The 14,569-nt window shown below is 44.1% G+C and overlaps 1 protein-coding gene across 2 annotated transcripts in view; it reads right to left on the bottom strand.

Moving 5' to 3' along the window:
• RAP1GDS1 (Rap1 GTPase-GDP dissociation stimulator 1) overlaps positions 1–14,569 on the bottom strand; it is a 625,331-nt gene that overhangs the window by 20,613 nt on the left and 590,149 nt on the right. For both annotated transcript variants that reach the window (XM_069238277.1, XM_069238286.1), the window contains one exon: positions 6,520–6,648. In XM_069238277.1, the coding sequence (XP_069094378.1) occupies positions 6,520–6,648 (129 nt within the window). The remainder of the gene's footprint in view (positions 1–6,519; positions 6,649–14,569) is intronic.

Below are 14,569 nucleotides of genomic sequence, written 5' to 3'. Positions count from 1 at the left end.
TGTACATATTTCCTGAGGCTGTGGGAGGTTCTAGTGGACCAACTATGTCCACACCCACTCTTTCAAAGGGGACCCCCACCACTGGAAGTGGAATGAGGGGGGCCTTTGGGTGCCCACCTGTCTTACCACTGGATTGACAGGTGGGGCAGGAGAGGCAAAACTCCTTAACCTTCTGGGACATATTGGGCCAGTAGAAGTGGTTGACTAACCTCTCCCACGTCTTGGTTTGTCCCAAATGCCCAGCAAGGGGAATATCATGGGCTAAGGTCAGAATAAACTCTCTGAAACCCTGAGGCACTACCACTCTCCTAGTGGCACCAGGTTTGGGATCTCTTGCCTCAGTGTACAGGAGTCCATCTTCCCAATAGACCCTATGTGTTCCATTTTTCTTGCCTTTGGACTCTTCAGCAGCTTGCTGCCTAAGGCCTTCAAGAGAGGGACAGGTTTCTTGTCCCTTACACAACTCTTCCCTTGAGGGTCCCCCTGGGCCCAAGAGCTCAACCTGATAAGGTTCCAGCTCCATAGGCTCAGTTCCCTCAGAGGGCAGAACTTCTTCCTGAGAAGAGAGGTTCTCTTTTTGGTGTTGTGTTGTGTTGCAGCTGGTTTCCCAGCTGACTTTCCTTGTCTCTTGGTAGGCTGGGCCATTTTTCCAGACTCCAGCTCTACTTTTTCACCCTGTGCCTTGCACTGTGCCCTAGTCTTGACACACACCAGTTCAGGGATACCCAGCATGGCTGCATGGGTTTTTAGTTCTACCTCAGCCCATGCTGAGGACTCCAGGTCATTTCCAAGCAAACAGTCTACTGGGATATTCGAGGAGACCACCACCTGTTTCAGGCCATTGACCCCTCCCCACTCTAAAGTTACCATAGCCATGGGATGTACTTTAGTTTGATTGTCAGCATTGGTGACTGGATAGGTTTGTCCAGTCAGGTATTGGCCAGGGGAAACCAGTTTCTCTGTCACCATGGTGACACTGGCACCTGTATCCCTCAGGCCCTCTACACTTATCCCATTAATTAAGAGCTGCTGCCTGTATTTTTGCATGTTAGGGGGCCAGGCAGCCAGTGTGGCTAAATCCACCCCACCCTCAGACTAATGTAGCTTCAGTGTGACACCTGATTTGCTCTGGGCACACTGTTGATCCCACTTGGAGACTGGCCATTCCAGTTTTAGCTGGATGGGAGTTAGAAGTGGTATCTTTCTTGGGACAGGCCTTGTCTCCAGTTTGGTGTCCAGACTGACTACAGTTTCGACACCAGGCCTTTTTGGGATCAAAGTTTTTACCCTTGTACCCAGGATTGTTTTGTGAAGAGGCTCTGGGCCCACCCTCCTGTGCAGGTTTTTGGGGGCCTGTAGAAGACTCTTTACTATTTTTATTTTTGGCTGTCTCACCACCTTTCCCCTGGGGAGGTTTTGTGACCCCTTTCTTTTGGTCACCCCCTGTGGAAGTTTTGGACACCCTAGTCTTGACCCAATGGTCCGCCTTCTTTCCCAATTCTTGGGGAGAAATTGGTCCTAGGTCCACCAGATGCTGATGCAGTTTGTCATTGAAACAATTACTTAACAGGTGTTCTTTCACAAATAAATTGTACAGCCCATCATAATTACTTACACCACTGCCTTGAATCCAACCATCTAGTGTTTTTACTGAGTAGTCTACAAAGTCAACCCAGGTCTGGCTCGAGGATTTTTGAGCCCCCTGAATCTAATCCTATACTCCTCAGTGGAGAATCCAAAGCCCTCAATCAGGGTACCCTTCATGAGGTCATAAGATTCTGCATCTTTTCCAGAGAGTGTGAGGAGTCTATCCCTACACTTTCCTGTGAACATTTCCCAAAGAAGAGCACCCCAGTGAGATTTGTTCACTTTTCTGGTTACACAAGCCCTCTCAAAAGCTGTGAACCATTTGGTGATGTCATCACCATCTTCATATTTAGTTACAATCCCTTTAGGGATTTTCAACATGTCAGGAGAATCTCTGACCCTATTTATGTTGCTGCCACCATTGATGGGTCCTAGGCCCATCTCTTGCCTTTCCCTTTCTATGGCTAGGATCTGTCTTTCCAAAGCCAATCTTTTGGCCATCCTGGCTAACTGGATGTCCTCTTCACTGGAGTTATCCTCAGTGATTTCAGAGTTGTTGGCCCCTCCTGTGAGGGAACCAGCATCTCTGACTATTATTTGTGGAGTCAGGGCTTGAGAGGCCCTGTTCTCCCTAAATAGGACTGGTAGGGGGGAATTTTCCTCCAAGTCACTATCTTCATCCTCTGTGTTGCCATCCTCAGAGGGGTTGGCCTTTTCAAACTCTGCCAACAGCTCCTGGAGCTGTAGTTTGGAAGGTCTGGGGCCCATTACTATTTTCTTTATTTTACAGAGTGACCTTAGCTCCCTCATCTTAAGATGGAGGTAAGGTGTGGTGTCGAGTTCCACCACATTCATCTCTGCACTAGACATTATGCTTCTAAAAGTTGGAATACTTTTTAAGAATCTAAAACTAGTTCTAGGTTCTAATTCAAACTTTTACCAAACTTTTAAACTCTAAAAGAAATGCTAACAGGGACTAACACAAGGCCCTAGCAGGTCTTTTAAGAATTTAGAAAACTTTTCAAATTGCAAAAATCAATTTCTAATGACAATTTTGGAATTTGTCGTGTGATCAGGTATTGGCTGAGTAGTCCAGCAAATGCAAAGTCTTGTACCCCACCGCTGATCCACCAATGTAGGAAGTTGGCTCTGTATGTGCTATTTCAAAGTAAGGAATAGCATGCACAGAGTCCAAGGGTTCCCCTTAGAGGTAAAATAGTGGTAAAAAGAGATAATACTAATGCTCTATTTTGTGGTAGTGTGGTCGAGCAGTAGGCTTATCCAAGGAGTAGTGTTAAGCATTTGTTGTACATACACATAGACAATAAATGAGGTACACACACTCAGAGACAAATCCAGCCAATAGGTTTTGTATAGAAAAATATATTTTCTTAGTTTATTTTAAGAACCACAGGTTCAAATTTAACATGTAATATCTTGTTTGAAAGGTATTGCAGGTAAGTACATTAGGAACTTTGAATTATTTCAATTGCATGTATACTTTTCAAGTTATTCACAAATAGCTATTTTAAAAGTGGACACAGTGCAATTTTCACAGTTCCTGGGGGAGGTAAGTTTTTGTTAGTTTTACCAGATAAGTACGACACTTACAGGGTTCAGTTCTTGGTCCAAGGTAGCCCACCGTTGGGGGTTCAGAGCAACCCCAAAGTTACCACACCAGCAGCTCAGGGCCGGTCAGGTGCAGAGTTCAAAGTGGTGCCCAAAACGCATAGGCTTCAATGGAGAGAAGGGGGTGCCCCGGTTCCAGTCTGCCAGCAGGTAAGTACCCGCGTCTTCGGAGGGCAGACCAGGGGGGTTTTGTAGGGCACCGGGGGGGACACAAGCCCACACAGAAATTTCACCCTCAGCGGCGCGGGGGCGGCCGGGTGCAGTGTTAGAACAAGCGTCGGGTTCGCAATGGAAGTCAATGAGAGATCAAGGGATCTCTTCAGCGCTGCAGGCAGGCAAGGGGGGGCTTCCTCGGGGAAACCTCCACTTGGGCAAGGGAGAGGGACTCCTGGGGGTCACTTCTGCAGTGAAAGTCCGGTCCTTCAGGTCCTGGGGGCTGCGGGTGCAGGGTCTTTTCCAGGCGTCGGGACTTAGGTTTCAGAGAGTCGCGGTCAGGGGAAGCCTCGGGATTCCCTCTGCAGGCGGCGCTGTGGGGGCTCAGGGGGGACAGGTTTTGGTACTCTCAGTCGTAGAGTAGTCCGGGGGTCCTCCCTGAGGTGTTGGTTCTCCACCAGCCGAGTCGGGGTCGCCGGGTGCAGTGTTGCAATTCTCACGCTTCTTGCGGGTAGATTGCAGGGTTCTTTAAAGCTGCTCCTTTGGATAAAGTTGCAGTCTTTTTGGAGCAGGTCCGCTGTCCTCGGGAGTTTCTTGTCGTCGTCGAAGCAGGGCAGTCCTCAGAGGATTCAGAGGTCGCTGGTCCCTTTGGAAGGCGTCGCTGGAGCAGAGTTCTTTGGAAGGCAGGAGACAGGCCGGTGAGTTTCTGGAGCCAAGGCAGTTGTTGTCTTCTGGTCTTCCTCTGCAGGGGTTTTCAGCTGGGCAGTCCTTCTTCTTGTTGTTGCAGGAATCTAATTTCTTTAGGTTCAGGGAAGCCCTTAAATACTAAATTTAAGGGCGTGTTTAGGTCTGGGGGTTAGTAGCCAATGGCTACTAGCCCTGAGGGTGAGTACACCCTCTTTGTGCCTCCTCCCAAGGGGAGGGGGTCACATCCCTAATCCTATTGGGGGAATCCTCCATCTGCAAGATGGAGGATTTCTAAAAGTTAGAGTCACCTCAGCTCAGGACACCTTAGGGGCTGTCCTGACTGGCCAGTGACTCCTCCTTGTTATTCTCATTATTTTCTCCGGCCTTGCCGCCAAAAGTGGGGGCCGGGGCCGGAGGGGGCGGGCAACTCCACTAGCTGGAGTGTCCTGCGGTGCTGTGACAAAGGGGTGAGCCTTTGAGGCTCACCGCCAGGTGTTACAGCTCCTGCCTGGGGGAGGTGTTAGCATCTCCACCCAGTGCAGGCTTTGTTACTGGCCTCAGAGTGACAAAGGCACTCTCCCCATGAGGCCAGCAACATGTCTCTAGTGTGGCAGGCTGCTGGAACCAGTCAGCCTACACAGATAGTCGGTTAGGTTTCAGGGGGCACCTCTAAGGTGCCCTCTGTGGTGTATTTTGCAATAAAATGTACACTGGCATCAGTGTGCATTTATTGTGCTGAGAAGTTTGATACCAAACTTCCCAGTTTTCAGTGTAGCCATCATGGTGCTGTGGAGTTCGTGTAAAACAGACTCCCAGACCATATACTCTTATGGCTACCCTGCACTTACAATGTCTAAGGTTTTGCTTAGACACTGTAGGGGCACAGTGCTCATGCACTGGTACCCTCACCTATGGTATAGTGCACCCTGCCTTAGGGCTGTAAGGCCTGCTAGAGGGGTGTCTTACCTATACTGCATAGGCAGTGAGAGGCTGGCATGGCACCCTGAGGGGAGTGCCATGTCGACTTACCCATTTTGTTCTCACTAGCACACACAAGCTGGTAAGCAATGGGTCTGTGCTGAGTGAGGGGTCTCTAGGGTGGCATAATACATGCTGCAGCCCTTAGAGACCTTCCCTGGCATCAGGGCCCTTGGTACCAGGGGTACCAGTTACAAGGGACTTATCTGGATGCCAGGGTGTGCCAATTGTGGAATCAAAAGTACAGGTTAGGGAAAGAACACTGGTGCTGGGGCCTGGTTAGCAGGCCTCAGCACACTTTCAATTCAAAACATAGCATCAGCAAAGGCAAAAAGTCAGGGGGTAACCATGCCAAGGAGGCATTTCCTTACAGTGGGTGATTAATATAGTTTCACTGCGCTCACCCCATATAAATCCTATTTTGACTATTAAGAAGCCATTTCAGCTCTGAATATGGTGGTTTGGGGTCATAGGGTTAAGGGACTACTGGTTGCCAGCATCACCACTACATTCTATTAACCTATTTGAGCGATTTTCACGAGATGTCATTCTGAATTTATTACTGCTCCCTCTGAGGCTTTCATGCATTACCCAGCCAATTCTGAAATTAATTGTTTTCATACAATCTAGGCTTATTTGATTTGCTAATCGCATAATATAGTCCTGTAGTTCTCTTTCTGAATATCCTTCCCTGATTTTCCTTTGGCTGTGTTATTCAAATAAAAAAATAATTCCCCACCTCCGCACCCCCGAAGACCTTTTGAAACTTTCTCAAAAGTATGAGATAAAGTCTCCTTTTCTTTACCAATGTTATTTGAGAGTAAATGAACGCCTATTGTTCTGTTAGCTCACTTCTGCCCCAGGGCAGCAAGATTTGCAGTGAGCAATTGAAAAAAAGCTTCAAACGTTGCATGATCGAGTGAACTGATTTTAGAATCAAATCCCTTTTAAGGTTAATATGAAATAAAAAAATTAGGGTGGGAGACTTGGACAAAAAAAACTAACAATAATAGGCTAGATTTTAATTATTCAAAATCAGTCTGATTCGAAACTATTTGGAAGCACTCTGATCAAAAGGGTTTAATTGAGATTCTAAACTTTTACATAGGTTTCATGTGTTCTTCACTCTGGAACGTGTATGAAAGCCCCAAAGTAAGGTTTCAAATGTTAACCCCTACTGAAATCAAAGACGAACTGAGTTTACCTCAACATGTGGGTACTTTGCTCCAGCTGCGGGGACCCAATTGTTATAAGAGTCGGAATGGTAACCTCATTCAGGGCAAGGCTTCTGGCCTTATATCATTCACATACTACTGTAATAATTAAAACTACAATTCAAATGTACTTTAAAAGGACTGTCAAGTTTAGGAGGCTTGTCCCAGTCTTTCCTGCTTAACTCTGCTTGTGAAGTGATTTGGGTATCAGTAGCCACTGGTTTCTTAGTGCACTGACTTTTCTGGTTTGAAAATGTAAGGACATTCTCACCTGAACCCATGACTGCACAGATCAGCACCATAGAGTTGTACTTGATTTCGGGGGCACTTGACTCGTCTGATAACAGTCGATGGAGAACTTCAACCAGTTTGGCATTCTCTAAATCCTTCTCAGCAGAGCCTGAAATACACAATATCGAAAAAACCAACTATTTGCACCAGATTTATAGTTGTGTAACATTAGCTGTTTGCTCCAATTTGCGCAGAAAATTATGACACAACCCAATGATCTCCTCTTTGTTTTTTTGTAAATAAAATTATAACCCTGCACCTGAGTTTCATTATAGAGAAATGGTATGCTCTAAATGACAAAGTAACGAATAAAAATGTGTATTTTTGGTACAGACAATAGGAGGCGAAGTAGTTAATGAAGAAACATGTTTAAATATTAAACAGGCCGTTCCTGGGAATGTTGAAGAGGTCTAGGACGACAATGATTGGTCCAAGTATGCACAACACCCTTCTCATTTCCTTATATCCCACTACATGTGTCGTATATATAAGTCCTCCCATATCAATCAAGTATCGTAATTTGCAGAACAATAACAGGTAGGGTCACTTCTAAGATTATGCACGACTCTGGTGATTCTGTGTAGACACCGTTTGATGCTAAATGGTAGGTAATAATAAAAATAAACTACTGGAGACCACTATGTCTTCCCATTGTATTTTTTAAAACCAAAGAAGGATTCCAAACTCATTTAATGAGAAAAAGCGTACCTGCCTCAAAATGAGCTATTTTTGTTCCGCTTTGCATCAGTCCTCACCATAGCCAATCTTAAGGGCTAGTAGGCTTTCCTACATTTGGGGTCAAGGGCTTCCTTGCCACTAACAGACTACTGAAAAGCACCATGGCAGTGAGGTCATTTGTTTAAATAACAGGTCATAAGAGGACAATGATGCCATCTTTTGAGGTCTGGGCAGTCCTCCTTTGACATATACTAGCGCAGAGTGCAGTACAATAAAAACTGTAATAATAATTATAACAATAATGCTGTTCTTTCATGAATTAGAATCTTGGTAGACGATTTCACGTAGATTAAGTACACATTGCTAACCATAAAAATTATTTATCCTCTCTGCCTTAAATTTTACCGACTGAACAATTCTTCCATAGTATAAAATTATAATGCAACTACAAAGCACAACATTGTGCTTAACTTTACCACTAGCGTACTCACAGGTTTTATTTATCCTTAATTTCATTTCTCTCTATCCAGACGAGAGATATTTCTCTCAATAGAAACTGTGTGGGGATGGTGGGTGGGTCAACTACGTGGAAAGGAATGAAAGAATCGGAGTACAAGAGCTTCTATAATGAGTAACTTGTGTCCATTTCGATGACCATTCATTGCCCATTCACCTTGTGCTAACAGGAAGATTACAAATCATTCGACGAGCTGGAGGAGACAGGAATAAATTAAGTCCACACATTTTGTGGCTGATATTATCAACGTAAATGCGTTCTTAAATGTCACCAATTTAAAGATAGGGGGTTGTGGTCTCAATAGGCTGATGACCAAAACCGAAAAACATTGAAATCCCAACCTGCATGCTCTAAGAAACAGTGGGAGCTGACAAATCAAAGAGGACAAAAAACAATTCGCTTTTTACATAGCACACTGGCAGACCCAATGCAATTTACTTTAATATTGGTCCAAGTCGATTGTTTTCAACCTACCTAGATCATCTTCACATTTTACAGAGACAAAAAAAGGTTGTGCTTTATGCTTAGCAACTTTCATCAATGTAGGTGACAGAGGACAAGAATGGGGAACTAACTTTCTCAACATTTACAGTCAGGATCGAAGAAAGCGTGGACCAAGAAACACATTATAGAGGAAAACAGGTCATGAGTGATGTAATTTGGGGTTTCATCAGTGATGTCATCAATGTAAATTGAGATGTCATGAGTGATATAATAAGTGAGGTGATAAGCAGTGCATGGTGGGGGTGTGTGTTACAATTAGCTCAGCAAACTGGTGAATTTCAGTGTTTTTCTTGTTTTAAAATTTTGTGGTATTTTAACACCTAACTATAATGTCATTTTGACCTTTGTTTTTTCAGTGAACTTCTAGTTTTTTTTGTTGTTTTTAAAAAAACTTAAGCTCAGATCTTATTACCATACCTGAAAAAAATTAATGAAGACAAGTGCCATGATAGTGGGTGTTAGACATGATAGTCTTAGGGTGGACTTCCCCCAACATTTTGCCTCCCTCCCTCCGTTTCTCTGATCTAGTTTGTGCTGGTTTTAGAACTCTGCACACTTTACCACTGCTGACCAGTGCTAAAGTGCTTGTGCTCCTTAAACACGGTAACACTGGTTTCTACCCAATTGGCACATTTAAATTACTTTTAAGTCCCTAGTAAAGTGCACTAGATGTGCCCAGAAGAGCCTGTAAATTAAATGGTACTACTGGGCTTGCAGCACTGATTGAGTCACCCACATACATAGGTCCTTAATCATGTCTCAGGCCAGCCATTGCAAGGCCTGTATGTGCAGTGTCACTGCCACTTCGACTTGGCATTTAAAACTACTGGCCAAGCCTTAAACTCTCCTTTTATTACATATAGGTCACCCCTAAGGTATGCCCTTAGAAGCTCATGGTGCAGGGTGCTAGGTAAGTAAAAGGTATGACATGTCCTTGTGAGTTTTACATGTCCTGGTAGTGAAAAACTCCCAAAGTCGTTTATCACTATTGTAAAGCCTGCTACTCTCATAGGCCAGCATTGGAAATTCTCTTACATACTTTAATGAAGTAATTTCCGCTCTGAAAGGAGTAGCATTGTCATGTTTGGTATGGTTGAATGATAGTGAGAAATCCTGCTCATTTGTCAAGTTGGATTTAATATTACTATTTAGAAATGTCACTTTTATGAAGCAGGCATTTCTCTGCACTTACTGCTGTCTGTGCCTTACAACCTTTCTCCAATCCACATCTGGTCTGTGCTGGTTGACAGCTCCCCTTGTGCATTCCACCCAGACAGCCATAAACACAGGACACTCAGCTCCATCTACATTCATAGCATACTAACAGATCTTTCTTGGCAGGAAGGGTGAAGGGGCTCTCACTCACACTTCAAAAGCTAGTGACCTGACCTCACACACAGAGTGCTGGTAACCCCACATATCTCCTGGCAGACAGGGCTGGGCTGAAAGGGGAACTGATGCACTCCAAAACCACTCTTTGAAGTCTCCTCCACTCCATAGGCACATTTGGGTATATATACTGGGTCTGTAACCCCCTAAAATCAGACACTTCTGGACCTACAACTGGAAGGGCTGCTCTCCTGCTTGTTGCTTTGCTGCCTGCTGCTCCCTGACAACCTGGAAGGAATTTGCCTTCTCCCAAAAGTGGTCTCCAAGGGCTTGGACTAAGTTTGCCTCCTGGTATGAAGTCTCAGAGCCATCAAAGACTTCATCAGAGGGAGAAACTAAACTGTGCCCGAAAACTGACGCAATGTGTGCAAAAATCGATGCATAGCCTGCAGAATCAAGGCAGCGCCTGCCTCCCGGCTGAAAAATCACCACAGGGCCTCCCGAATCAATGCAGTGCCTGTTTCATCATTGCAGCACATTTTGGATTTTTGATGCATCATCCCTGGGTGTCAAAATATCCCCTGCACCGCAGTAAGTAGCCCAGTCTGCGCACCTGGAAATCGATTCATCATCTTGCCCATGAGAAAAGAACCGAAGCATCACCTCCGTCACGCCGGAAATATTGATGCATCGCTTTACTTTCCAACACATCATCTCCTCTGCAGACCTCTGTGTCATTATTTCTGATGCATTCCCAGGTACTTTGTTCTAAAAAGATACAACAGTTGATTTCTATGGATTAAGACTTATCTAAACCTCTAAAAAGTGGTAGCTTGACTTGTGCATATTGGATTCTTGTCGTTTTGGTCTTATTTTATTCAGATAGATTATATCTATTTTCCTAAACTGGTGTGGAGTACTTTTTGTGATGTTTTCACTGTCTAACTGTGTGAGTTATTACACTAATACTTAACGCATTGCCTTCTTAGTTAAGCCTGCCTGCTCTGTGCCAAGCTACTGGAGGTTGAGCACAGGGTAATTTAGGTTATGTTGTGACTTACCCTTACTAGGATTGTGGTCCCCTCTTGGACACGGTGCATACCTCTGCCAACTAGAGACCCAATTTCTATCAGTGGTCATTACAACTTGATAAGATATTTAAATATACCACTTGCACCAACAGCACTATGCTTAAAGATCAATAGCCCACTTATTAAGTCATGCCTGCGTTCTACAAAATGCTTGTTAGTTACATTATGTTTGCACGTTAGACCATTTATCTTTTTTACATTATGCTGGTTACTTGAATTAAGCCTGTTTGATATGATATGCCCTCTTTAAATGTCATGCCTTCTATTTATGAACTGCCCACTAGTCTATTGTGTGCAGATTGGCATCACATTCTCTGGGTCCACCTGGTTAACTAGCCAAAGATGCTTTTTGCTGTGCTAAAGTACTGGACGAAGCACAGATTGCAGTTATGGCAGATGCTCAGTTGAGCTCAAGAACTGCCACATGTAAATTTTGAATAGCAAGAGTAAAAGAGAACCTGGGAAATTCCCAGAGAAGGGTGGATTTGGATGGGAAATTGCTTGTTTCCTTCTTGACAACTAATTTAAGGGCTCCCAGCACCCACTGCAAATGACTATGCAGAAAAAGATGCAACCATGATGACTTTGAATTGTGGCATTAGAATGGAACAGATTCGTAGTTGATGCACAATGGAAAGAATCACAAAGAAAATCCTAAATCTAAATATGCATAAACAGATTTATACCTCTTAAATTATCCACTTTCTTAAAATGTACCATGTTGTTTCTTGACAAACAAATTGTAAAAATGGCCAACACTAATAGATTTTTAGGAGTACACTTGGAAGCCTAACCCTGTACCGGGTGGATTTCCTACCATGTAGAGTTTACCTGCTAAAGGTGAGGTGTGACAGTACATACACCAGTATGATGGCTAAATGGGCTGATGCATCCTTTGAGGTTGTATGTCGGAACCACACATGCCATTATCATGCAGGCTTTTACAACATGAACATTATAAAGCAGGTACCACTGAAACACACAACCATTACAATGCATAACCTTTGCCGCACAGATTTTTACAACGATTATGCCTTTACCACGCATGCCTTTACAACTAATTTTGTTGTAAAATCATGAATGGTAAAGGCATATGCATGTTAAAGATTTTGCAAGTAAATGTAAGTATTTGAGTGGTAAGTGTAAACCTTTTTAATATATAAAGTATTTATAGTTTCCTGTAAACTACGTACATTCTCGCAGTAAAAGCATATGCTTTGTAAAAACAAATTGTAGGTACAAACCATGTGTGTGTGTGTGTGTATATATATATATGTATATATATATATACACACACACACATATATCAACACATATAATAATGTATATAAATATATATATATATGAATAAATATTTATGGAATAAGTATATATGAATGTGTGTGTGTATATATATATGTGTGTGTATATATATATATATATACACATACATACACACCCAATAATTACCCTTGTCACTTAAAAACACATACCCACCCTAAACCCTACAAAATCCCTTGCCCCCTAAAAATGCGCACCCACCCTAAATACAAAAATAAATCCCTTGCCACCCAAAAACGCAAACCTACCCTAAATCTTAAAAAAGTCCCTTATCACCCCAAAACCCAAAACCACCCTAAACCCTAGCCTCCAAAAAACCCATACCCACCCTAAATCCTAAAAAAATCCCTTGTCACTCAAAAAAAACATACCCACCCTAAATCCTCAAATTACCCTTGCTACCCAAAAACCCATATCCACCCTAAACCCTAAATTTACCACTGCCACCCAAAACCTATACAGACCTAAAATTACTCTTGCCACTCAAAACCCATACCCACACTAAACATTCCCTTACCACCTAAAAACCTGTACCCACCATAAATCCTAAAAATACCCTTGTCACCCAAAAACCCATACCCATCCTAAACCCTAAAATTACCCTTGCCACCCAAAACCTATATGGACCTAAAATTACTCTTGCCACCCCAAACCCATACCCACACTAAACATTCCCTTGTCACCCAAAAACCCATACCCATCCTAAACCTTAAAAATTTCCTTGCTAACCCAAAACCACTCTACACCCTAAACACCCTAAAAAAACCTTTCCCTAGTATATCTATCTATATCAGGGACTTTATAGTTAGGTTCTGAATTTACTTGCATAAAACCAGAGAAATTCAGCAGTTATAATGAGAGTTCTTTCAAATAGCTATAACTCACGACCTAAGGTAACAATAACTCACACCCCCTGCCCTGCACAGTTTTTTCTTCAATAATTTGACTACTGATATTTCATTCATATTTTTATTGATGGTATCAAAGTTGCCATGAGTGCTGTAATATCTGGGGTAATTAATTAGCAGTGAATGAAGAGAGCACGAGTTATTGTTACCTTAGGCCGCAAGTTATAGTTAGTTGAAATAACCCCATCGCCCAGGTCCCAAAACTGTCCAGCCCCCACCTCGCCCAGCCAATATCTGCCCAGGGGACCCCGTCCTCCGGGGCCCACCACTATTCAATAGGGAAAGGGGGCCACGCTGCCCCCCTTCCCCTGCCGATTTGGGCCCTGGGGAACCCATCACCTGGGCTGGGGCTCACCACTATTCAATGGGTGAGGGGTCCACATGGCCCATCTCCCCTGGCTGAATGAGTCCCCAGGCACCTAACCCCCAGGGCCCAGCCATGTCATCTGGGTGCCCTGTGCACCCTGTGTGCACGACTGGGACCGCGGGGGGAGTCTCAAGGCTCCTGCGGTCCCAGCTGTCTCCACCCCTCCTGTGGGAACCGGCATTGCTCTTGCACACAGGGAGCTGCTAAACATGCAGCTCCCTGTGTCCAAGAGCAATTGTTCATCTCTTTCCCTGCCCGCATCTCTGTGGGCAGGGAAAGAGATGAAACCTCCATTTCCAGCAGGCGAGAGAACTTTGACAGCTCTTGCCTGCTGGAAGCAGAGTGTTTGCTGTTATGTTGCAGGATCTGTCAAAGCTCCCGCAAAGTCAGAGCAAACAGCTATGTCCCGGGGGTGGGCACTCCAGGCCATAGCAGGAGCAGGCCACAGTGCCCCACTCCCTCAAACATTTCAATTTAGCCCCGGGGAGGTGGTGGTCCCCAGGGCCGGGGGTCTGCGATGACCCCCTTCATTATTTTACTTCAGCCGCCCCCTTATTTTCTATGAATTGGCCCAGGGAGTTGGCGGTCTCCAAGGCTGCGGGGAGGCTGCTGCCCCGACTTGCATTTATTGGTAATAGCCCTGGGGTGGTGGCGGTCCCAGTGTACAGGCCTCCCCATTAAAAATAAATATTTTGCCCAGGGGAGGTGGTGTTTCCCAGGGCTTTGAAAAGCTCTAAGAGGGGGGCCATGTATGCCCCCCTTCTTTTTTCACCCCCCCCCCATGCCCTTCCCAGGGGCAAAAAATAAAAATAAAAATAAATATATATATATATATATATATTTTTTTTTAAATCACAGCGAAATTTGCTGATCTGCCACAATATTCGCTGTGATTTAAAACTAAATACTTTTAAGCTGAGGAGTTGGGGGGGGGGGGGCTAGACCCCTGCACCAAGGCTAAAGGGGTAGGGTGGGAGTACCCTAACCCTTTTTCAAAAAATGTCCCTTTTTTTTTTTTTTTTTAAAGACTCTGCTGAAGACGAGCCTCAAAATGACTGCCAACACTTCACGGTTGAAGTATTAGCAGCAAATCAGAACTCTGCATGAAATTGGGAGTTTTTGGGAGTCTTCGCATCACCAGATATCTATATTTAGTTTTCTCTTAACTCTAAAAAAAACTACTGAATAGAGTTCTAGCAAACAACAAAAAGGTTTCTTTCTGGACCAAAACCTATCTTTCTGCCAACTTTGGTGTAATTCTATCCAGCAGTTCAGGCTGTAGTTGTGTTCAAAATCCCTATGGAAATTATAATGGG

The sequence above is a fragment of the Pleurodeles waltl genome, chromosome 1_2 (genome assembly GCF_031143425.1).
Source record: "Pleurodeles waltl isolate 20211129_DDA chromosome 1_2, aPleWal1.hap1.20221129, whole genome shotgun sequence".
NCBI lineage: Eukaryota > Metazoa > Chordata > Amphibia > Caudata > Salamandridae > Pleurodeles > Pleurodeles waltl.
This window is presented reverse-complemented; position numbering and strand designations above follow the sequence as displayed.